The sequence below is a fragment of the Cebidichthys violaceus genome, unplaced genomic scaffold (genome assembly GCF_023349555.1).
Source record: "Cebidichthys violaceus isolate CVI_PGR_0920_01 unplaced genomic scaffold, fCebVio1.0.p SCAF_5, whole genome shotgun sequence".
Taxonomy (NCBI): domain Eukaryota; kingdom Metazoa; phylum Chordata; class Actinopteri; order Perciformes; family Stichaeidae; genus Cebidichthys; species Cebidichthys violaceus.
The window spans coordinates 15,652,037-15,674,697 of NW_027176705.1; the positions used below are offsets into that span (position 1 = coordinate 15,652,037).

Below are 22,661 nucleotides of genomic sequence, written 5' to 3' on the forward strand. Positions count from 1 at the left end.
AGACTTGACAAAGCTTCTCCACAGCCATAGACTTTATGCAACTGTTTTCACAGACTGAGCTGTTAATCCCCATAACCACATGAAAGCCACCCTTTAAGAACAACAAGGTGGCTCACATATTTCCACTCAATACCTGCAGTACTTACTGATTTACCATGCACACAAATGTGACATGCCATGTTCTTCGTTTAAAACGAGGATGCATTACCTGGTCTGGCACATCAGCCATGACCACACAAACACATAGCTGACAGACGCAACAGAAGCACCTTTAAAGCGGCTTAAGTCAATGTTTTTATGTTGTATTTGATAATGTGAAAACAATAGTGGGGGCTTTTTTTTAGAGAAAAAGCTCAGAAAATCCACTGTACTCTACCTGCTCAGTACCAAACATCAGAAAGACATGCAGCTAGCGACTAGCTGGGGAAGAAAGTAGAGCAGTTAAAAGAGACAGATATCTCCCTCAGAGACCAAAGCCAGAGCTAAAAGAGATTGACTGTTTGACTTACATTACATCAAGTGGCCAGAAACTATGACTCAAAAGTTATGATAGTGTTGCTCCTTAACAGCTGGACAATTAAATAAGCAATTGTTTGCAAACAACTTTGCCATATTTTAACTTATAAGGACAGTTCACCCCAAAATCACCTCTTACCAAAGAAATACAGGACCTTTGTCTTCCGGGAGACCGTTATTCATGTCCCGTGCGTAACTAAACTAAAAGTAAGTGTTGACATTTTGTCACCTGAGTTGTAAGTCACTTGGTGCCGCTACTCAGTCCATAAATAGACTAACTGAGCGGTTTTGTTGCCGAAACCTAACTTCCTGTGAAGACAGAAGATTACAAGATTACAAGTATTCCATGTCCATGTAGGAACTATAGTGTCTATCTTTAGGGGTGGGATGCTCCCTTTAAAAAGGTGATATGTGAAAGTTATATTCTTTTTTTTCTGCTGCACCCAAGTGGCCCAAAAAACTCTGTTATTGCAGGTTTAAGGATCATATTTGTTTTTGATACAATTTATGGTCAGCACTTTTAGACAATAGTCATTCAATGTATTAAATGTATTTGCATTTGTCAAATCTACAGAACACTCGACTTGTATAAAGCCATTTCATGTTGTTGGTCATTGTTGCGTTTTATATATATATATATATATATAAAACCATTTGTCACGTGTTGTACATAATAGTTTGGTTTATTGGTTTATTTCTACCTTTGTTCAGCTTATTGTCATTGTTTCTACCTGTGTGGCTATTCTATCTTCCTCTAAATAATTTTTGGAACTGTAAACCCAATAATATTCCTGTATCATATATTATCACTTTTCATATTTTATTCTAATTTCTAAATATATGTTCTTGACTTTTGCAGTACTTTGCCTGTATTTGTATTTCCTCTTAATGTTTATATGTATGCACCAAATACCAAGGCAAATTGAAAGTGAAACCTACTTATTAATTATTATCGGTATTCTGAAGTATTTAACTGGCGATACACCGGGGGGGGGGGTTATATTGTGAAGAAGTCACAGGAAATGACCGCAACTGTTCAACTACAAAAACTTCCACTGGGTGGCAGAAAAACATCAAACAAGCTGATATAAAATGCCCTCATCATGCAAACAATGGTCCACATATTCAGCAAACATGGAGCAACAACGTGTTTCTCCAATATTCACCGGCCTTTTGGTTTAGTTGTGATTTGAGAACTGTTTAGTGTGTGTGGATTTATCAGCGTGTGTCTGCCTTCAGGGAGTTGATGAGAACATCTGACATCAAAATGTACACTACACAAGACTAAAAAGCTCATCTTTTCACATTACACATATGAATTGCTATATTGTTGATATCAAAAAACGTGTATTAATGCAGGTTTAAAAGTAGTGGTAAAACAAAAACAACATAAAAGTGCATTTTTTAATATCTTGACGTGTGACGGTGCATATTTTCCATCTTTCCCACAGTGCCCACACTTGATTGGCCTTTTTCACAGAATACATTTGGACATTTCACTGGAATAATAAAAAAAAAAAAAAAAAGGTGTTAAAAACTCAATGATGGCTGACTTCCAATTAGCTACTTCATTTTCAGGGTTCTGGTACTGTGCATGCTGGCTCAAAAGTTACAAAAACACAGAATCCTGGTCTTTTTCCTCAATGACTAGTCAAAATATTTGTGGAGAAAAAAGCGGATTCGTTGATTAACAATGATTAACTATATTAAATATGAATTCTCTCTTATAAGTAGTATGAAAGTTGCCAACCATCTTGCAGTATGACCTGACTTAATGGCATATAGTTAGACCATAGATATGACTAAATACAGTAACAGTTATCATCCTGGGTAGTTGTCTAAGGTAAAAGCTTCATTTTGGAATCCTGCTGTGGGGCCGGTAGCTGATAGCGTAGCTGCTTCCAGAAGGAGGAAGAATGCGACATGGAGCTCATGCCCTTCCACGTGACACAGTCTGCGGCCTCGCCAAGAAGCTGCAAGGCCTCCGGTAACGAACCAGATCTCGACGCTTCTGTTGTCTCAGTTCGGATGACAACCAAGCGAGTCTGCCGCTCCACAAGGGCGGCATGGATGGCACTCAGCAGGCCAGATCCTGGACCGGGATCTGAAGAGGTGGGAACCAAAACCACCGTCCGGCTCTGCTCTATGCAGTCCAGCACTGCCTCCGCTGCAGCTGCAACCAACCAGAGTTCAGATTATTCTTTATTTCGTGAAGATTTTTCATTTTTTTTCTCTATTTTAACAGTATGTCTTACCTTTCCCTGGTAAGACGTCACGGTCATAAAGACAGAGACTGTACCCAAACCTCTCTTCCAAAACACTCTCCAGACATTTTCTGTCATCTTCATTTAGTCCTGCGTCTGTGTCGCTCTTGTAACACATCAAAAAGGCATCATAGCTCTTTCCATCTAAACAAACAACAACAAACAAGAAGCAGCTTTGTCACGTCTATCATTCTGTCTGACGTCCAGATATGTACCTCTTAAACATGAGTTGTTAGCTACAATGAACCAAAAACATGGATCCCACCTGAGATGCTGCTATGGCAGCTAAGAGTGTCTCTTAGGAAAAGAGTGATGTTGATTTTGAACCTCACATAGATAACGACTGTCAAAACCATCACCACCACAACGCCGACAATGCTGAGAGCCAGGGAAACGTAAGAAGGACGAGCTGTAGGGAAACAACAGGGAGAATAAATGTATTGAAATGTTCATTTAAACACTCATTAATGGTAGTAGTCACTTGAATTTGAATTCTGGCTCAAAAAGGCTTTTCTGACATATTTTTTTTAAGACTAAACGATTCATTCATTATTTCAAACGTGATAATCGTTAGTGGCAGCACCACTCAAAAAGGTAGAACTACACAAGTAGATTGAACAGGTTTAAGATTCAAGGCAAGGTTCTTGAACACACATTTGGTCTATCCATCCATCTTACACACGTTTTTGGGCCAAGGTGATGGTGACGTTTGAGTTTACAGATACAGATTCCAGACTACAGGTGTAACTTTTTGATAAATCTTCCTCTGACACGCTTTTGAAGACTAGAGATGCCGTCATCTTTCTTACTCCAGCATTATTTTCACTGGAATGGAAAGAAAAGTGAGAAAGACAAGCTTTTTGTGTGTGTGTTGAGTGTTTATGTGGCCACTTTAAACATGTGCACTTCCAGTTTGAAGTGTTTACCGTGTGTAATTGTAGAAAACAGGAAAGCTGTTGTTTGTTTCCACCTCTGATTTCCCGTCTAACCAGAACACTTCGTCAAAGACTGAATACAGAACAGCTTCACAATCAATCACCACCGTTGCGCCTACAAAAAGCAGAGTTTTCACAAGTTAATTTTAAAGCTATAAGATGTGTATGTAACTACACAATAACACAGACACTCACCTAAATCTACATTAAGTACACCACTTTTGCGTGGTGAAAGTATCATTGATTGTCCAGATTTTTCTGTGCAGGAAAAAGGGCAAACATTTAACACACAAATAAAACATATTGAAGTCTATGACAATAAACAGACCCAAAAAGCATTTTTTTCCCTCACCCTGTGGTTCGACTTTAAGCAGCACTGTAAAGGTCATGTTATATAGTTGACTATAATACAGGTAGGATCTGGTACAGGTGTATTCACCGTGGTCATTCACTTCCACACTTGAGAAGTTGCCCTTTGTTGGCAAAGACTCGCCGTCCTACAAGATGGAAAAATATGTTTTTTTAAAACGTGAAGTCATTGTAAACCAGCTTTAGCCTCAAATGCAGAAAAACATGCAGCTTTTTATTTTCAAATCTTGTTCGCAATCAAAAATCAGCTGTGTTCACATACCTTGTGCCATGTAATGCCATTGGTGGTAATATTCGGCGTGTTTCTAGCAGGTACATTTACCTCGGGACAATTCAATTCGCAGGCCTCTTGAGTGTAACATATTTGAGGGTACTGGGTCCTCTTCTCATACTCTCCGGACTGTGTTGTGCATACTATCAGCCTGAACCAGAACTGGCTGCTGGCATTCCTGTCATGTCATCAAAGAAAAGGTTAATATGAAGATTTCACATTCTGTGAAGAATTTAAGTTTAGAAAGCATTCCTAGTATGTTTAATAGCACCCCTAGTGGTGGATATCTTATGCCAATGTTTATTTATAAGTTTTAAGCCAAAGGTATTATTATATAAAATGTCATAACATGTTTAATTGTAGAAGTGTTAAACCATAAAAGCATAACCATTGCATATTTTAAACTAAAGGTATAGTGTTGAGCCATGAGGGAGAGACAGGGACCTTTGAAATAAGCTTTTCAGATTCGTAAGCGACCATATGGTGATGAGTTTGGAGTGGCCGGCTGCAGGAATGTGAGAAGGTGTGAACAGCGGGGGAAGGAAACATATTGATCAAGCAGAGATGTTGATGATTACAGCCCTATGGAACAGGGGGGGGGGGTTCGCTCCAGATGAGGAGGGACGGACCAGGCCAAGGAGGTCAACCGAGAGTGGACACTGCACTGTCCGAAACCAGGAGGGAACAGTTGGATTTCAGCCAATCACAAAGCTGATAATGGACTTTTAAAGTTTCAGGCAGGGACTTTAAAGTATAAGACATTGTTGCCGAGGATCTCTCTTAAGTTCTCGTTGCTGACCACTTTACAGGTAACCAGAGAGGTGGGCTGTTGGGTGGGGGCGCGTTAACTCTGATCCGCGGAACATATTCAATCGATAGTGCACTTCAGTTTGTAATTGTTTAACTTCTGTTAGTTATTAAATACTTTTTGATTGTAAACCGGAACCAGCTGGTTATTTGATACGACTCTGCTGACAAAAAGTACAGTAGAGAGCGTGACCTGCCCGCCTTCCATAGCGAGAGAGGTAGAATTCCCAACATTCACAGTTTAAACATTATGCAGAGGCTCTGAATGTGAATTATGGAGACAGCTAAAAAAGATTCCAAAATGCAAAGTAGTTAGTAGATAGTTTTAGTATCTTTTGGCGAGAATGATGTCTGCTAGCGCCACATTGCAACAGACCTTCTAAGGCATTTGGTTTGTGGCTGACAAGGTTTCTCACAAGGAGTAGCATGAAATTTAGTTCAGACAATCAATCGCTTAAGGATGACTTGTAATCCATTACTTTTCATCTAGCGCCACCATCAGATCAACAAAATGTCCAAATTGGTTTATAACCAAATACTTGCAAAAGTAATGACATCTGCTGTACTTTGTGTTTAGTGCCAGTTAGCGAATGTTAGCATTCTATCAAGCTAAACTAAGATGGTGAACACTATTCGCTTAACATCAACATGTTAGTGTTGTTAGTGTTAGCATATAGCTCAAAGCAGCGTCATCACAGAGCTGCTAGCGTGGCTTTAGGCTCTTGGTCCTGCTTATCTCTTAATGCAGCTCATTATAATGGCAAGCAACTGGTTCAAGGGCTCAGTGCAAGGATAAAAGCTGTAGTTGGTAATAAACTAGTAAACTACATTTACGTTACTGCAGATGTTAGATAAGACAACAATCGACAAATTATGCTTTCAGAATATGAGTTCTACAATATTTTATAATATAGCAAATATTTAAAACATCTATACTTTGAGTTCATTAGATATAAGAAGATATATAGAAATCACCAGAGTAAAACCTTATTCATTAGGGACTCTAGGAACTGAGAGCCAAGATAATCCCTTAGGGGTACAAAGAACTATTTATGCAACTTTTATAGTCTTGTTCAATGTCAGTCTTAAGAACGAAACACGGTTTAAATGTGCTTTCTGGGAATTGTGCTCCTTGTAAGAGAGGAATGCTGTTCATTAACTTGTTTGGACTTTACCCCAGAGAGCATGAGTAATTTCCCCGATGGTTGACAGAGGCACTGAGAATCACGAGGCTCCTCCCATAAACCAGCACCCCCATCTGTCTCTGCTCAGCTGAGGACATGTCGGTCAGGTCCATCTCCTGGGTGATATAACTGGTCCAGATCACTTTGGCATCACCATGACTAGAACCTCTGTCATGAGGGCAGTACAGCGCCACCATCTCACCTGCCTTGATATACGTCTCTGTGGTTCTCCGGGGACACACGCCTGCAAAGTGTCAGAAATGTTCGCTAATATCATTATGGAAAACTATTGTTACTGTGAACTTGCCAACAACAACCAACAACCAACAGCAAAAAAACAACTACAAATTCTACAAATTACGACACATTATTTGACTTTTTACTGCTGGATGAGAACAGCCTGGTATGTCACCCTTTGTATAACAATACTGTGAGATATATTTGGCCACATCCCAATTTCTTGGTGGCTTTAATCGTCTTGTGCTTTTCTTAAGGGAAGTTGGTCAGCGTCTGTGGGAGCACTTAGCACTTAAGAAAGCTTTGTATGCTATTTGGCATGTCTCATAAACACATGGATATTTCACAATGCAGGATTGTTGATTACAGGAGTTTGAATAAAGACTATTCAAGACCCTAATCAAAGTACCTGTGCAACAGAGTATTTAAAATATATAAAAGTTCCGCAACATCAATCTATTCTTTCCATTTTTTTAAAATACTGAATCATTTCAGCTCTCTGGGTCTGGGTAGTTTATTATTAAAATGTCATTAACTTTTTTTTTATGTAAAAGTTGTACATCTGTCAAGTAAATAAAAGCAATTATAGCCTATAGTGTTTCCCTCTGAAATAGAGCATAGTTTAAGGTAAAGTAGTATAAAACAAATGGTTAGTAAGTCCCCTTAAATTCAGCACTGGAGTATAGTATATAGTTATTTACCACCATAGGCTATTACATATCAGTGTACTTTGAATGTTGGATATTTCACAGCACATCTAAACAAATAAACACATTACTCAACCTGTAGCTACTGATGAAGCGCTCATTTTCTTAGACCTACCTGTCAATGACATGAGAAGGATCAGAATCATCAGTATTCTCTCCATCACGATAAAAACACCTCACATCAGGGATCCACAAGTGTCCTCTCAGAAACGTCTTGGTGTTCTGTGGAATCATTTCGCCTCTCCTTCAAATGAAGTGAAAATGAAAGAGAAGCTGGATCATAAACAAGCTCTTAAAATCCCTTCCGACAGGAGTAGTAACATTTCAAGCAGCCCATAGCTATTTATAGTACATGGGTTGTATGTAATAAGCACTTAGAACAATAAATATATGTAGCTATATCTGTGTTGACTTTAGTAATGGACAACCGAATTAATGTAAGCACGGTATTTCAATGTCTGAATATGGCATGTGTGCTGGAGGAGTTAAGGTGTTATCAGTGTTTACCAGCTGTTACAAGTTGCTCCACAACTTCCCGGAAACACATTCTTCAAATGATTGCACTTGAAGCCTGAGCCCGTTTTTTTAGGAGGCTGTCCTTGTTAGGGCCCGAACACCGACGAAGTCGGGCGAAGGCCCGATTGTAATTCAAAGAATTATTATTATTATTATTATTTCTCCTCTAAAATCGCATTTTTCAGGGCTTTATCATACTCAAAAACTCCCCAAATTTGGCAGGCGGATAAGGACTGCGTGAAAATTTGAGATTTTATGGGTCGCATGCTCATGTATGACAAAATGGCTCACTAGCGCCCCCTACAGTTTCATGTCTGATTAACATAAACTTTGACACACATATTCAGCTCCATCTGCTCTACAATCATTACACTCAAATTTTTTAGCTCCGCCCATTCAGATTTCCACCATTTTCATTTTTGTGAAAAACACATTTTTGCAAACTGCTCCTATACGCTGTGTCAGATTGCTACCAAATTTGCTGTGGATCATTAGTCATTCAATTTCATCAAAACCCCCCCAAAAGTTTCTTGATAACTTATCGCGTTATCAAGTTATGGGCCAATGAACTTATCAGGGGCGTGGCTCTGTACATCAATCAACCTCACTTTAAAACCATTGTGCCTATCATCACAAAATTTGAGGCAAATGTCCACATAGCAATCTGTAACGTACCCTCACATTTTCATTTCCTTCAGCCACTAGGGGACGCTACAGTAGTTAGCTCTTTTTGGCCATTTTTCCCGTTTTCAGGCTTTGTATTTTCACAAACTCCTCCTACAGTGTTTATGCGATCGGCTTCAAATTTGGTCAACACGATCTTAAGACTTTTATAATGAAAAGTTATCAAAATCATGAGTTTTCATGCAACAACCTTGGCGTGGCGTGGCATCCATTTTGGTCAATTTTTCATGAAAATTGAAGTTGTTGTAACTCCAAGGTACATTGTCAAATCTGCCCAAAATTTCTTATGCAGGATGCTAGTCCAGGCCTAAAAACATTCCCATGCCTCAATTTTCACATAATCATAGCGCCACCTACTGGCAAAGGGAAATGACAAGTTTTACACTTTGATGTACTCCGCCTAGCCATTTCACCAGATCAACCTCACATTCTAGAAAGAAAGCCTTTAGACATTGATGATAGTTCATCATGAATATTGTGAGGTTTCGTATAACTCTGTTGCCTTGGCAACGCTTTGTTCGCCATGAAAAAGCAAGCTGATTTTTCTGTGATTTGGGATACTCCAAAACTCATGAAACTTTGTACATATGTCGTAGGTAATGAAATTAAAGATCTCATGTGGATTTTTGGCTTGGTCGTTATAAATTGTCTCGATAGCGCCCCCTGCAGATTTTCAACAAAGCAGCCCCAGCGCCTTGTTTAACCTACATGTATGAAATTTGGTTGGCACATGTATCCTATGGAGACTTACAAAAAAGTCTCTTGGGACCATGCTCTAAAATCAACCAAAAGTCGTCCATTTTGATTTTTATGTGAATTTTCCCTCGATTTCTAGTTGCTATACTTTAACGAACTCCTCCTAGGGACTTTGTCAGAGCCACTTCACATTTGGACAGTACAATCCAAAGACCTTTGTGATTAAAAGTTATCAAAAGCTTTATGTTTGATGGAATGGCGTAGCTGTGGCGTGGCGTTCATTTTATGCAACTCCCATTAAACTACGTTTTCAGGCTTTGTATTTTGACAAACTCCTCCTACAGAGTTTATGCAATCAACATCAAATTTGGTCAGGACAATTTAAAGACCTTTGTGATGAAAATGTATCAAAATGGTGAGTTTTCATTGAACGACCTTGACATGGCGTGCGCCCACTTCGCTCACATTTTGTGCCATTCGCTATGAAAGAGGGAGTTGTTGTAACTCAGAGGTACATTGTCCAATCTGCCCAAAATTTGTTATGCATAATGCTATTTCAGGCTCGAGCACATTTCCATGCCAAAATGTTCTCAAAGTCATAGCGCCACCTACTGGCAAAAGGAAATGACACGTTTTATACTTTGATGTACTCCTCCTAGCCAGTTGATCTGATGGACTTCACATTTTCTGAGGAAAGCCTTGAGACATTGATGATACTTCATCATGAATTTTGTGAGTTTCCGTTAAAATATGTTGCATGGCAACGCATTATTCACCGTGAAATGGAAGCTCAGTTTTCTGTGGCTTAGGATGAACAAATAGTCATGGAACTTTGCACATGTGTCAAAGGTGATAAACATAAATAACTAATATGGGGTTTTGCCTTTTCTTTTAGAAATTGCCTTGACAGCGCCCCCTACCAATATTCAAAAGAGCAGCCCCAGCGGTACATTTCACCTAGATGTATGAAATTTAGTAGACACATGTATCACATTGAGACTTAAAAAAACAGTCTCTTGAGACTATGCTCTAAATTATACTGGAAGTCTGCTATTTAGATTTTTGTTTGAATTTTCCATTCATTTTTGACCATTTCTAGGCGCTATACTTTAACGAACTCCTCCTAGGGAATTTTGCGGATCCAATTCAAATTTGGTCAGTACTATCTAAAGACCTTTGTGATTAAAAGTTATCAAATTCTTTACGTTTGATTGAATGGTGTAGCCGTGGCGTGGCGGCCATTTTACGTGACTCCCCATGAAACAGCAAGCTGATGTATCTCCACTGGACTTGTTCAAATCTGTCCCAAACTTGCCATGCTTCATAACAGTCATGGCTTGAGGATGTCTACAAGCCAATTTTCCATCTAAGTCAAAGCGCCACCTAATGGTGAAAGGAAATCAGCGTTATTTGACAAACGATATCCGATTCACATGAAAGTTACATGATGTTGTCTACACTTGATATAGAGCAACATAAATTATGTTGACGCGCGTTGTTTAGCGCCACACAGTGGTTGCAGGAAGTGGTGGACTATTTGCAAAGCAGAATTTCCAGGGTCAAATACTCCAAGCAGGAAAAAAACGTCTAACTCGTGGTCGCGTTATCTGATGGTCGCAGACATTCTTGGCAGCGTAAGCTGAGGTCTCGTAAGTACCCTCGACGTACGCAAAGATGCGAGGGCCCGCTCATCACTGCTTGCAGCTTTAATATATTTTTGTAATTTTGGGAAGTACTAATACAGTGGATTTGATTGAACTGAGTCCAAGTTCCCCAAAATGCAAAACCCCACCCTTCTATTTTGAATCAATTATTTAATTGAATTCATTATTTGTTCATTCAGTTGACTATTAAACTATGTTTGTAAATTGTATTTGACAACATTGAGATCTAAATGCTGTTTCACAATGATTCTTCAAATCGTATTGATTAGTTAACAAGTAGGCTTTTGTCAAGGGTGAAACCTGCATGGATAGCCTATTTTAATATTATTATTATTATTATTAATAATAATAATAATAATAATAATAATAATAATAATACCAGTGCACCCTCGTGTATATTACCTTTTCGGGCTTCCAAAAACGTGTGTCCAACATTATATTGCTGACAACTACAAGATGAAACTTGAACTGCTTTGTTGTCGTTGTGTATCTGCGCTCCACTGGAAACCCGGACCAGTGCGTGCCGTGCGGGGGTGCATCGCTCCGGGCAACCGCTGCTCTCGAGTGCGCGTCTTAATCTCTGGCAGTCGCAGCTCATCAGGTAGAAGGCGGACGTTACAGAGAGACCTTTTATAAAAACTTCATCCTGTGATGATTTTTCAAACGGTTTAACAAACATGACGGACATTCTGCGGCTGCTGTCAGAAGCGGACAGGCGGACTTTTCCTACTCTCTCCCAGCTCTCAGAAAACGGTCAGACAAAAAACGTCTTGCTTTTTTTAAAACCAGAGTGAGCGTGATAAACAGCTTATTCAGCTGCTGTAGAAGTTTATGTGTTCGGTGTATACACTGCTAATAACGTGTGCAGGCGTCTCCATTTCGCCATATAACTAAACGTGCTTTTTTCCCCAGATATACAATGTATTTGGGCTGATGTGTCTGCCCACATTGAACGTCAGATGGCCTTACAAAAGGTTAGATCTATCTATCTATCTATCTATCTATCTATCTATCTATCTATCTATCTATCTATCTATCTATCTATAATTGATTGATTGATCCAACAGGGGGTCCACCTGACCGGACTGGGGACCTTCACCTTCTCTCAGCAGAAGTTGGACATAGGAAACAAGTTCACAATGATCCAACGACCCATCTTCCTCTTGGCTGGGAAACTTGTCCAGTCTCTGGGTTTAAAGCAGGTCAGGCCGCTGGCTGCAGGTGAGCACGTTTTTTGAAGAAATGCCTTGTAAGGATGTATGTCACCACAAACTCATCTGAAAAAAGAAAAAAGAAAAAAGATAGAGAAATTGAAATCAAATATAGATCAGGAGAATTTAAGAACCTGAAAACGCTACTTTTCAATCAGCTTTCTTTGAGTGATGGATAAGTATTTAAAATAGGTATTATAATATCATAATATAGGTTTGTGTGTGTGTGTGTCCCTCGCAGCAACACACCTACCGGTGGTGCAGCTGAACTTTGCAGCTGTCTCACAAGAGACTCCTTTCAGTCGAGACGTAGTGGAGGGCTGCGTTAGAGAAACTCTTCTTCTCCTCTTCAGGGCTTTGGCCTCTGAACAAAACATATTCCTCACCTTCCAGGGAATTGGAGTTTTGTCCTTCAAGAACAACAAGGTGGCTGCACTGCTCATCTATATTTCTAAGTCTGGGACTATGACCACAGGTCTTCTGCTAAACGTAATCTCGTCTGATGTGATTCAAAAGGTGCGGATGAAGTTCAACAGAGGTTTTATTAATGCTATGGATGGAACTGGTCGGCTGCTGTTAGCCTTTAACGACGTAAGTATGAAGACACACATGTGTGTTTGCATGTTATGGTGCGTAATGAATGTACAGTGTATGCGTTGGGGCGGGTCATCTGTACTCTTGTCCCTGCAGAGACCTGGGAGCAGTGTCTCTTTGCTGTCTGGTGGCCTGTCCAGGCTTCAGAGGCCACCGACTGCCAACCCCGTCACCCTGCCAACTGTCTGCTCTCCTCAGCCAGACAACAAAGCTGGGGACAAAGACGTATGGTGCTTGTCACCAGCTCCAGACCAAAGGAATGCAGGAGGTGAAAGAGCTTTTGGCACAAGGCTGAGAATTTGGGGTTTGATAGCGCTTTAATGAATCTAAATTAAACATTGGATCAAATCCAAATCCTTTCAAATCTTGCAGCAAAGGAAAATGATACGTGTTCCTCACTGTTAAGGCTGGAGCTACAGTAGCTGTAGCAGCTGAAATAAACATGATGTGGAAATTATGTTAATTCACATTTATCAATGTGTTTGGAGGTCATTTTGGGAAATAAGGCTTATTGGATTTCTTATGGAAATGTTGACTCTGTTACATAAGAGGCTACAGAAAACGGCCGATTAGCTTAGCTTAGCATAAAGACTGGAAGAAGGGGGGACAGCAGCACAAACATAACAAAATCCACCTACTGCATTCCTAAACTCACACATTTACACCTTATATCTTGTGTATTTAATCTGTACAAAAAAAAAAGTGGTTTCACAGGGAGTTATGTGCCAAAGTGTTTCTTTTTTAGATCAGTGACTTTCTGGAGTCTCGGCTGGTTGCCTGGTTATGACTCAAGGAGGTTTTTGTACATACAGATGTGTTCTCCTGCTTCCAGTCTTTATGCTAAGCTAAGCTAAGCGGCTTCATATTTATCGCACAGCAAGTGGTGTTGATCTTCTCAACAAACGTTTGTCAGGAAAGCAAATAATTATTTCCGAAAAAATGTGCTGGTATTCCTTTAAGCCGTGTCGTTGCACTTGATGAACTGGTTGCACCAGCAGGATGAGCTGGAGCACCGGTTCTCACGTCATCCAAAATTACTCAAGCTGTTACTTTCAATGTGGTGTACGATAGCCAGTGTTTATGAATGGACAGCTCTGATAAACAACTCGATTATACAAGACTGCTGAAGCTTAATGAGTCTAATGACCCACTTTTAAGCGATCCAATCTAAAGCGAAGGATTTGATTTAAATCTCTCTTGTAACTGTCTTCTGCTAAAGTTTCACTGTGGGACTTTAAGGGGCAAAATATAGATATTTACTTTAAAGGAAAGTTTGTATTGTATGTTATTTTCATACTGCATTGCAACAGGCTGTTAAAAGTGAACATATACCAAACAACTAATGTTTATGTTTTAAATAGATAAAGGAGTGATGGTAGAGTATATGCTTTGAGTTCCTTATATATCTCTATTCTGAGCAGACTGGATGATAGAACGCTCATTACAACCACAAGAGACTTCTTGCAAAAAATGACTCTCTATTGAAACCCATCTCTTATCAAAAAAACGAATTATGTAGCGGAGGTTGGGTCTAGAATTAATAACGATAGATCAGGTGCTGTCATATGAAGTGCAGTCATAGTAACAGTGAACCCACTCAGAGTGTTGTATGTCTCTGCAGAAGTTCCCCAACAGAGACAATCTAAATCCCATCAGCCACTGCAGCCTGCCAAGATGAAAGCTGTCAGCCTGTCTGAAGAACTGAATCCAAAACCCCCCATGGAGGCCACAGACAAGTACAACACACACAAAGACACAGACAGACAAGCACACCCAGTCTATGGAGAGGTTCAGTTTGCAGAGCGCAGAGCTCTTGTTTGCAGGTAGATGAGTCAGTGTGAGCGGAGAGCTCTGTGGTGGTCTTATATTGTTACAGCCCGGAGGCAGCTTCCAGCTCCATCAATGATGCACAACTACCTGTGGGACAGATTCCTCCTCTGTCATCACCTCACCTTCACTGTCAGAGCGCACACACACACACACACACACACACACACACACACACACACACACACACTCTTCTTAAATTGAGAACGGTAGTGTGGTCACAAACGATATCCCTGTTATTTTTATCTTGTTGCAAGCAAGTCTATGAACACCGTCAGTGCACCTCATTTTTTTTTCTTCCAGCAGATTTTCAGAGTCACTACAGATAACAGGAGGACTCTAGAGCCACTCATTTTGTCATGATATCCTCAGAAACAGCTAGAGCACCCTTCACACCTCAAACACATGTCTATGATGCAACAAGGCCCCATGTGAAACTTCATACAAATACAACAGCTGTTCACAACAATGCTTTTGTGATTAAAAGTATTTTTTTCTGCTTTAATTCAAAAGTTCCTTTTAACTGGTACTAAATTAAACACTGTATAAGCTTATTTATTCAGTTTATTAGTATATAGCCGATTAGACATTTTTAAAAAATCTTTTTTTATGCCCAATGACTTATTTCAAAGAAATGTATGAACACATCACTGGTAAACATGGGACTTAAAGTGATACATTTGTGTGATTCTTTGTGGAGAAACTCCACAGACAGATCTGTCGATTGACTCAACTAATCGTTTATTTGTCAAAATCGTATCGTTAGCCGTCTAAGAATTTCTTTGGTCGAGGACAGCGCTCAAATTGACATGCAGACATGTAAACTCGAATATATTAATCAAAGAAGAATTCAAATTTATTACGCACAAGGAAATCACACTGGTCAGTGAATCCACTTTCCTGTAATAAGGTAACACCACACTGCACACGCACCAGGGAGTCGCTCTCCTCGCTGAACAGTATGGTAAAGGCTCTGTTTCATCTCCCAGGCCTCCCACCTCCGTCACACCACCAGAGGTCACCCCCAAACTGGAGAAGCCTCGCGTGACCGTTAGCTGCACTGGCCACACTCGTGCTGGACAGGTGTGTACTGTAGGTTTGTACGTGTAAATCCAATCTGGCTTTTATACAGCTAGATTCACTTTCTTGTTGGCGCGATTGGTTCGAAACACCAAAATTAGATGTTATTCATAGGGAATTACGTTTTATTGATATGATCGTTTGAGTAAAATATTGCGCTGGTTGTACCCAAGCAATGCATTACCTACCAAGTATTTATATTAGACAGCGTGTAAATAACTATATGTTTACATTACTGATTAATAACTGTGTATAATTATTATTACTGTCTTGTCATCGTAGGAACTGTGCTACCTGTGTATGCAGCGGGCCCAAAGAAATGTTCCAGTCTACCTGAGGGAGCAGCAGCAGGCAGAGGAGCGAGCTCAGGAGAAACTCTTACTGCTGAAAGAACAACAGAGAGACAAGCAGTACATGGACGAAGAACAGGTGTGTGTATGCATGTGTGCCCTTGGTGTGTTTGAGTGTTTTTCTATGATAAGTGTGTTCCGACAAAAAAAAAAAAAAAGCACAAATTTGACTGCGCAAACGTTAGCTGTAGGCTAGCTAGAAAGAGTACAGACTGTATCTGTTGGAATGTGTTGTCTCCTTGTTTGTTTTTGATCAGCTCAGCCACAACTCCTGTCCTTTTTTATATAACTTCCCTCCGGTCTTTCTCCTCTTTCCTCTCGACGCTGTATGTTCATGAAGCAGACTCATACAGCTCCGGGATAAGCACTCTAGTTAAAACCAGGCGGTAACCTCCAGTGAAGTCAATGCAGAAGTGTCTCAAACATGCATTCTTTCAAATGACCCGGGGGGTACGACTCCTGTGGTTGCAAAAAGGAGTCCGATTGTATTGAAGTCTATGAGAAAATGACTCTACTTCTCACTTGATTTAATAACTCAGTAAACATTGTAAACATTGGTTTATGGTCTCAATCGCTTGTTTCAAGTCTTCTTCACTACAGCATGATGTTCATTTAGTAAACTAAAGTCCCATTTAAAGTAAAATAGACCATTAAGCTGAGTGTGCTTTAAGGCGGGCTGACGCACACTTTCTCAAAACACCTTGATTGCCTGTTTTATACTGCCGTTGACTGCCTGCTGACTCCTCACTCACTACTCTTCACTGGCCCTCGGTTGGTAGGAGCCGCTAGTGATAACACAGCTGAGTGCATCACCGACCGCCAGACACAGTGACAGAAAAACTGTTTTGCTCAGTGTTATGGGCAGTGTTATTGTTTTGCTAATGGCTATCAGCTAACGGAACTACCAGTACCTAAAATGTTGAGTTCCTCTTAGTCGCTGCTCACTTTTCGAGTTTTGGATGGTGTGTTTGACCAACAGCAGTCAGCTAATGGAACTACCAATACACAAACAGCTGAGTAATCCATTCAAAGTCTGTTACATGCTTGAATGAACACCTATTTCATACCATCTGCTGTGGGTTATTGAAGGTGATTTGTGAGTGCTCTGGGGATTTGTTTTGTGGTTTATGAGAGAGAAAAAAAAATAGGGATCAGAAAACAACACACTGATTGAGGATGTGGAAACTGTTGGTTTCACAAGGCCGAGGGCAGAAGTAAACTCATACCATTGTGTCAAGAAAGAGTAAAAATCGCAATAAAAACACGAGCAATAAAAAACATCTCAACAATTGAAGCGTTAAGGGTGGTTCCAGACTGTTTGGGGCCAGAGAGCTGAGAAAACAGCTTCATCCTCTTTACAGCACGGGGGAAGAGGTGTGGGACTTCTGGGATATTAAAAGTCAAAATGAAACAACTTGAAGTGCTTTGCATGATGTTTTTGCCAATATTATTTCATGGATCAATAAAACTAGCCCTCTGAAAAAGTCAGCTTTTTACCCTGGTGAGTATCATGCTCTCAATGTCTTTGCTGTTTCAGTCAACGTGACGATACTAGGCTTGTGTCCTCGTGTGTTCGTCTGGCAGGAGAAGCTGAATGAGCAACGTAAGCACGCAAAGCAGGTTGCTACATTCAACCTGCAAATGTCGGAGAAGAGAGAGAAGACTTGCTGCCCTCTCTTCCCTGTGAGTAGAGCTTGATTTTAAAGTTGTACGATTTCAGTCCTGGTAGGTAACACTCAGCCAGTTTGTAAGAAGAGTAACTTTTGTATCTGTTTACATTGCAGCCAAACAAGCTGCAATACAGCAAAGTAAAAAGTGGTGAAGATGTCTTGTTTAGTATACACATTTTTGGTGAACGATCATGGTCAGAATGTAAATACATTGAAAGGCTATTGCAGAATGAAATTGTGTAAAAAAATAGGGTTTGAGTTCATGAAAATGTTAAGGATTATTGCTTTAAAACATGAAATCACACTTAACAACTCACTCACTGTATCTTTTTACTGTAACAGTTGCTTGTTAAAATGTGTTTAGACTTCATTCGTCTTCCCGGCTCGGCCCTTCACCCCTGCCAGGAGGATCCAGCAGCATCGTTACATGAACGAGCTTCAGAGCCAGATAGAGACCCGGCGGCAACATGAGGCTCGAGACCAGCAGAACCGTCTGCTCATGGAGCATCTAGACCAGGTCCAGCTGGTCCAGGAGTGAGTAACAGCGGCGCTGCTCGGGAAGTTCAAATAATCATCTGCTGTGGTAGTGTGTGTAACCTGGCGTGTGTGTGTTCTAGGGTAGCTTTGCAGAAGGCTCAGCAGCTCCAGCAGAAACACGAGAGAACGACGCATTACAAGAGGGCTCTGGACACGCAGGCAAGGAAACACTTCACAAAGTTGACTTTCAGACTTTTGCAAAGGATGCTGGTGAAAATATTGTTTTGTTTGTAAACCAAGCTTTACACACAATGATCACCAGTGACAATATGGGGAGGGAAGTGAGTAAAATAGCAGTTATTCATTTCAGTTATTGTATTGCTTAGAGAATATCTAAAAAAATAGCCTTCAAGTTAACATTAGAATTAAGTATGACCATAAACTTATGTTTACAATATTTACTGAGGTAATAAATCAAGTGAGAAGTAGAGTCATTTTCTCATAGACTTCCATACGATCCGACTTCTTTTTGCAACCAGAGCAGTCGTCCCCTGGTGGCCGCTAGAAAGAATGCAGGTTTAAGGTCCTTCCTAACTGGCTTCACTTCACAGACCCAGAGGCTGCCGCCTGGTTACTTGGTTTATTGCACCACAAGAAGATGTCAGAGTTACATCATGTCATTAAACTTTCACTTAAATAAACCACGTATTATTCAATTACTAGATTTATATAACAAGTGTACCTTACTTGTAAGACTTTTAACAAAGATCATATTCCAACTCACTCATTTGGAAAAAAAAATGTTTTTTGAACAAAATCATTTAAGTTTCTTTGGTAATAAAGAATAGGTACGTCATTTCTTTAAATGTATATCGTTTTTTATGGCTCCAGTGGGAGCTGTGTGAAATCTGATTAATAGAATGACCATGGCTAAGTGGAGAGCAGGGCTGCCTTTCAATCAGAGGGTCAGTGGTTCAATCCCCTCCTGCTCCGCTAGTCTCATGTCAATGTGTCCTTGAGCAAGACCTTTAACCCCATAATTGCTCCCGTAGCTGTGCCTACGGTAGATAGATACTGAATTGTAAGTCGCTAAGTGCTAAATGCTTGAGGCTGCATTAGCTGGCGTAACACACCTGAGTTGCATTGTGGTTAATGTAGGCAAGGAAGAGGAATGCATGGAGGCTTGCATCCTAACCAGCTGTTCTTTTGATGGACTGAAATAATGCTTGTGTTGTTTAGCAGATAGTTGTGTAAGCCTCTATTTCAAAATAAAAGTCACATTTTATTTCAGGGAGAACTTGGTTTACCGAATTTCACAATATTTTCTGGGGTATCAACAAAGGGTGCCAGAAACAATTTTCTTTTCATTTGACTTAGTTTTTACCTTGTGGGCCAGAAAGTCATAGTCTGCTCAATGGCCACCTTACAATACAAATGAGTCTGTTCTGTCCTTTAGGTGGGAGATAAGAAGTGCACAGATCCTCCAGAGTGCCAAGCTGACAACTCCGGGTTCAACCGCTGTGCGACAGCAGCCAACAACGCAGAAGGCCGAGAGAGGGCACAGAAGGTCAACGCTGTTTGTTATCGCTGCCATAAACCTCATTGTTTCATTTTTGGCCTCATGCAGATGTCAGAAATAATCAATGTCATTGTTGTTCAATTAAAAGTCTCTGCATCGGTTTTTGTTTTTTTTGCAGTGGTGGAAGAGGTACTCAGATCCTTTACTTAAGTAGAAGATGTATAAAAAAATGTTTTGTGATTATATATTCTTGGATTAATAGTATTGATGCATTAACATGCAATAAGCAGTTTCATGTTGCAGCTGCTTGAGATGTAGCTAATTTGAATGGCATAAACTTTAAAAATGAATCTGATTTATTAGTTGATCAAATGTTTTATATCTAAAATGTTAACTTCCAAAATGACTACAAACATATTAGATAAATGTGGTGGAGTAAAAAGAAAAAATATTTCCTTCTGAAATGTTGTGAAGTTGAAGCATAAAGAAGCATAAAATGTAAATACTATGTAAAACTAAACAGTACAGTACTTGAGTTGTACTTCCACCACTGTCCTGTTGTTGTCTTGTTTTTAAATTGATCCACTATATATTGAAGTCGATGTCATGTTATTTTATATATGCATGTATATACTGTATGTGTTTCTACTGGCAGCTCTTCCGAGTAAATTTCAGTGCTGCCACTGAGCGGAAGAAAGAAGAACTGCGCAACCATCATGAACAGCTAGAGAAAGAGAGAGAAGTTCTCAAACACAACAAAATGGAGTGAGTAAAGGAAGGGAGGAATGAAAGAAATGGATGACAATGAGCATGAAGAAACTATTGTGGTTTGTCTGGTATGTTTCCTGTCCAGGTTTATAGTGGACCGCATCAATCGCTTTGAGAAGAAGCGGGACATCAGTAAGTCCCTGGAGGACGAGTGGAGTCGCAGTGCAAAGCTCAAACACCAGCGAGAGGATGAGGACAGGCGCTTCCTGAGGTCCGTGGATGTGGGATCACCTCCGTCAGCATGCATTTACATCTATTTATACAATCATAAGTAAACAGTTCACATACTTACTGACCGACCTAAAAGATGCATCACGGCCTACATCATTCATGCTTTGTTCTGTCTCCCTGTGGTCAGGTCTGCCGGGGAGCTCCTGGTAGATAAACTGGCCCAGTACAGGCGCTGCTGCCAGTGTAAGAGGAGGACCACCAACTGTGGAGAGACCAACATCTGGAAGGACTCTCAATACCTCTCTGGCTCACAATTCATGATCTGATGAACAGTGTAGACTACAGCAGCTTGAACATCAATACCTCAGAACCTAAACAAGACCTCAATTCTTGTGCCTCATCATGTGACAGTCACTCAAGATCTAAATGATACGTTAAGCATATACTTTAATCGGCTGTGTTAATGTGAGATTTATTCTTTCTCCTTTTTGTTGGGCAGAGTTCTTGTTTGTTGTACTTTTATTTTCCCTAGAATATGGTTGTTTTTGGTATTTCGGAATTGCCGAGTTCCCAGAAATTTCAACTGGAACGCAGCCTGAAGTCAGCTTTCCGACTGGGAAAGTCAGGCAAACATCACCAACCGCAACCTCAAAACCCAAGATGGCCGCTCCGCGTGGGCATCAACAGAAAAAAAAAAGCTGTGGTGAATACTGTTCATGAGCACTTCTCTCTTATTTGTTTCTAAATGATCAGACGAACACAGTGCTATCCAACTTCTATCTGCAGACATGTTGCAGATTTGTATGCGCAAAATATCGGCATAATACAATATTATCAACAATGGCTAACATGGCTGGAGCAAAGACCATTAAGTTTTCCGACATGTTTTACTGGAATGCCAATATCTTCGGTGTGACGTCATTCCCAGCTCAGACTTCTGAGGTAAAAGGAACGCAGCATTATATTCAGTTCAGTTCAAAGATCTGTTCACTTTGAAGATTTGGTGTAAAGATCTGTATTGAACCTCTAGTTTGTGTTTGCAAAATACAAGTTATAGTGTAGGTATACTGTCCCCGCTGCTGCCTAGATACCCAAGCAACCCCCCTGAGCACCATAGCAACCACCTAGCATCAATTTAGTGACACTCACAGCATCTAGTAGTACCAAACACCTAAGAAAAAACAGCAGCATCCTAACAACCACTGAGCAATCAACTAACAATGCCCCGTCTGTTCTTTAGCAACACCCAAGCGCATGTCCCTTGAGATACATTTGTGATTTTGGGTCATAAAAATAAGACTGACTTGACCCGACCCCTATTAACAAATCTCTACTCAGGTTCTTATTTAGTTTGGTTAAGTTTATAATTGGAGACAAGTTGGTAGAAGTGAATCACTACCTAGCTACAGTAGTTAGCATGTAGGTAGAAGTCAATGCATTTAAGTACTTTGTAAACATTACATTCAGGCTTACATTCAGTTAGAACAAATAAGTGTTACATACTGTGAGGAGGTACAATCTGATGTTTTTAACTGAATCACAGGTTGCATGTTTTAGCATTGTTGCTGGTTCATTGTCTATGACTTTATCTGAAAGATCAAAGATGAATGTCCTGTGCACAGTACGTGTAACAAATTGCTACACAAATACACTTACTGTATACATACAAATATGCATTATTTCCCAGTACAGTTTTAGAACTGCCATGGAGAAAAAAAATTACTCACCAAGGATAAAGTAAAGTAAAAGTGAAACGAAACAAAAATAAGCGACACTGAAACTGTATTTCCTGGTTGTAAAACTGCTAAAAATAAAATAAAAATGAACATAAATGTATTTCTTAGCTCACTACCAAAAAAGGAGATGAATTTCTGTCAGCTGTCGTGACACTAAAGTAACGCGGTGACAAAACAACTTTTCAATTTGGCCGCCAATTTACTGACACAGTAACTATTTTTTGAAACCTGACACAAAATGTTTTGGGTACCTTTTGCAGACATGCAGTAAAGTGATGTCACATGAAACAGCTTAGAGAATGTTGACTGTTTCAAAAAATGAGGCAAAGGATTGAGAAAAATCTGTTTTTCAGATTGTGATACTTTGAAAATTCATGCTTTTCACCAGTGCAGCACAGTGGAGAAGGG

General features: G+C 40.0%; 2 protein-coding genes across 2 annotated transcripts; one reads left to right on the forward strand and one right to left on the reverse strand.

Annotated features, from left to right (window-relative positions):
- Nucleotides 1-1,906: 1,906 nt before the first annotated feature.
- Nucleotides 1,907-12,760, reverse strand: LOC137887549 (interleukin-18 receptor 1-like). Its single transcript, XM_068730631.1, has 12 exons — nucleotides 12,315-12,760; nucleotides 11,950-12,127; nucleotides 7,406-7,534; nucleotides 6,338-6,590; nucleotides 4,347-4,533; nucleotides 4,068-4,212; nucleotides 3,911-3,973; nucleotides 3,707-3,830; nucleotides 3,463-3,605; nucleotides 3,046-3,189; nucleotides 2,772-2,924; nucleotides 1,907-2,689 (listed from the first exon to the last, which is right to left on the reverse strand). Exons 3-12 carry the CDS (start codon nucleotides 7,449-7,451, stop codon nucleotides 2,355-2,357), a joined length of 1,593 nt encoding a protein of 530 aa, XP_068586732.1. The 5' UTR covers nucleotides 7,452-7,534; nucleotides 11,950-12,127; nucleotides 12,315-12,760; the 3' UTR covers nucleotides 1,907-2,354.
- Nucleotides 11,528-22,292, forward strand: LOC137887548 (coiled-coil domain-containing protein 81-like). The gene is made up of 16 exons (XM_068730630.1): nucleotides 11,528-11,603; nucleotides 11,763-11,824; nucleotides 11,918-12,071; nucleotides 12,303-12,487; nucleotides 12,578-12,652; nucleotides 12,752-12,923; nucleotides 14,277-14,391; nucleotides 15,472-15,565; nucleotides 15,845-15,991; nucleotides 17,497-17,595; nucleotides 17,947-18,116; nucleotides 18,200-18,278; nucleotides 19,516-19,626; nucleotides 20,234-20,343; nucleotides 20,432-20,557; nucleotides 20,705-22,292. Exons 1-16 carry the CDS (start codon nucleotides 11,528-11,530, stop codon nucleotides 20,841-20,843), a joined length of 1,914 nt encoding a protein of 637 aa, XP_068586731.1. The 3' UTR covers nucleotides 20,844-22,292.
- Nucleotides 22,293-22,661: the final 369 nt, after the last annotated feature.

What these genes read in the sequence shown, in the direction of transcription:
- LOC137887549 (XM_068730631.1), bottom strand. Translation starts at nt 7,451, where the DNA reads ATGGAGAGAATACTGATGATTCTGATCCTTCTCATGTCATTGACAG. An exon ending in GCTTAAAGTCGAACCACAGG is followed by an intron (nt 3,974 to 4,067) that starts GTGAGGGAAAAA and finishes TTTCCTGCACAG; the next exon opens with AAAAATCTGGACAATCAATG. An exon ending in CTGCCATAGCAGCATCTCAG is followed by an intron (nt 2,925 to 3,045) that starts GTGGGATCCATG and finishes TTGTTTGTTTAG; the next exon opens with ATGGAAAGAGCTATGATGCC.
- LOC137887548 (XM_068730630.1), top strand. Translation starts at nt 11,528, where the DNA reads ATGACGGACATTCTGCGGCTGCTGTCAGAAGCGGACAGGCGGACTTTT. An exon ending in TGCTGTTAGCCTTTAACGAC is followed by an intron (nt 12,653 to 12,751) that starts GTAAGTATGAAG and finishes TTGTCCCTGCAG; the next exon opens with AGACCTGGGAGCAGTGTCTC. An exon ending in GCCGAGAGAGGGCACAGAAG is followed by an intron (nt 19,627 to 20,233) that starts GTCAACGCTGTT and finishes TTCTACTGGCAG; the next exon opens with CTCTTCCGAGTAAATTTCAG.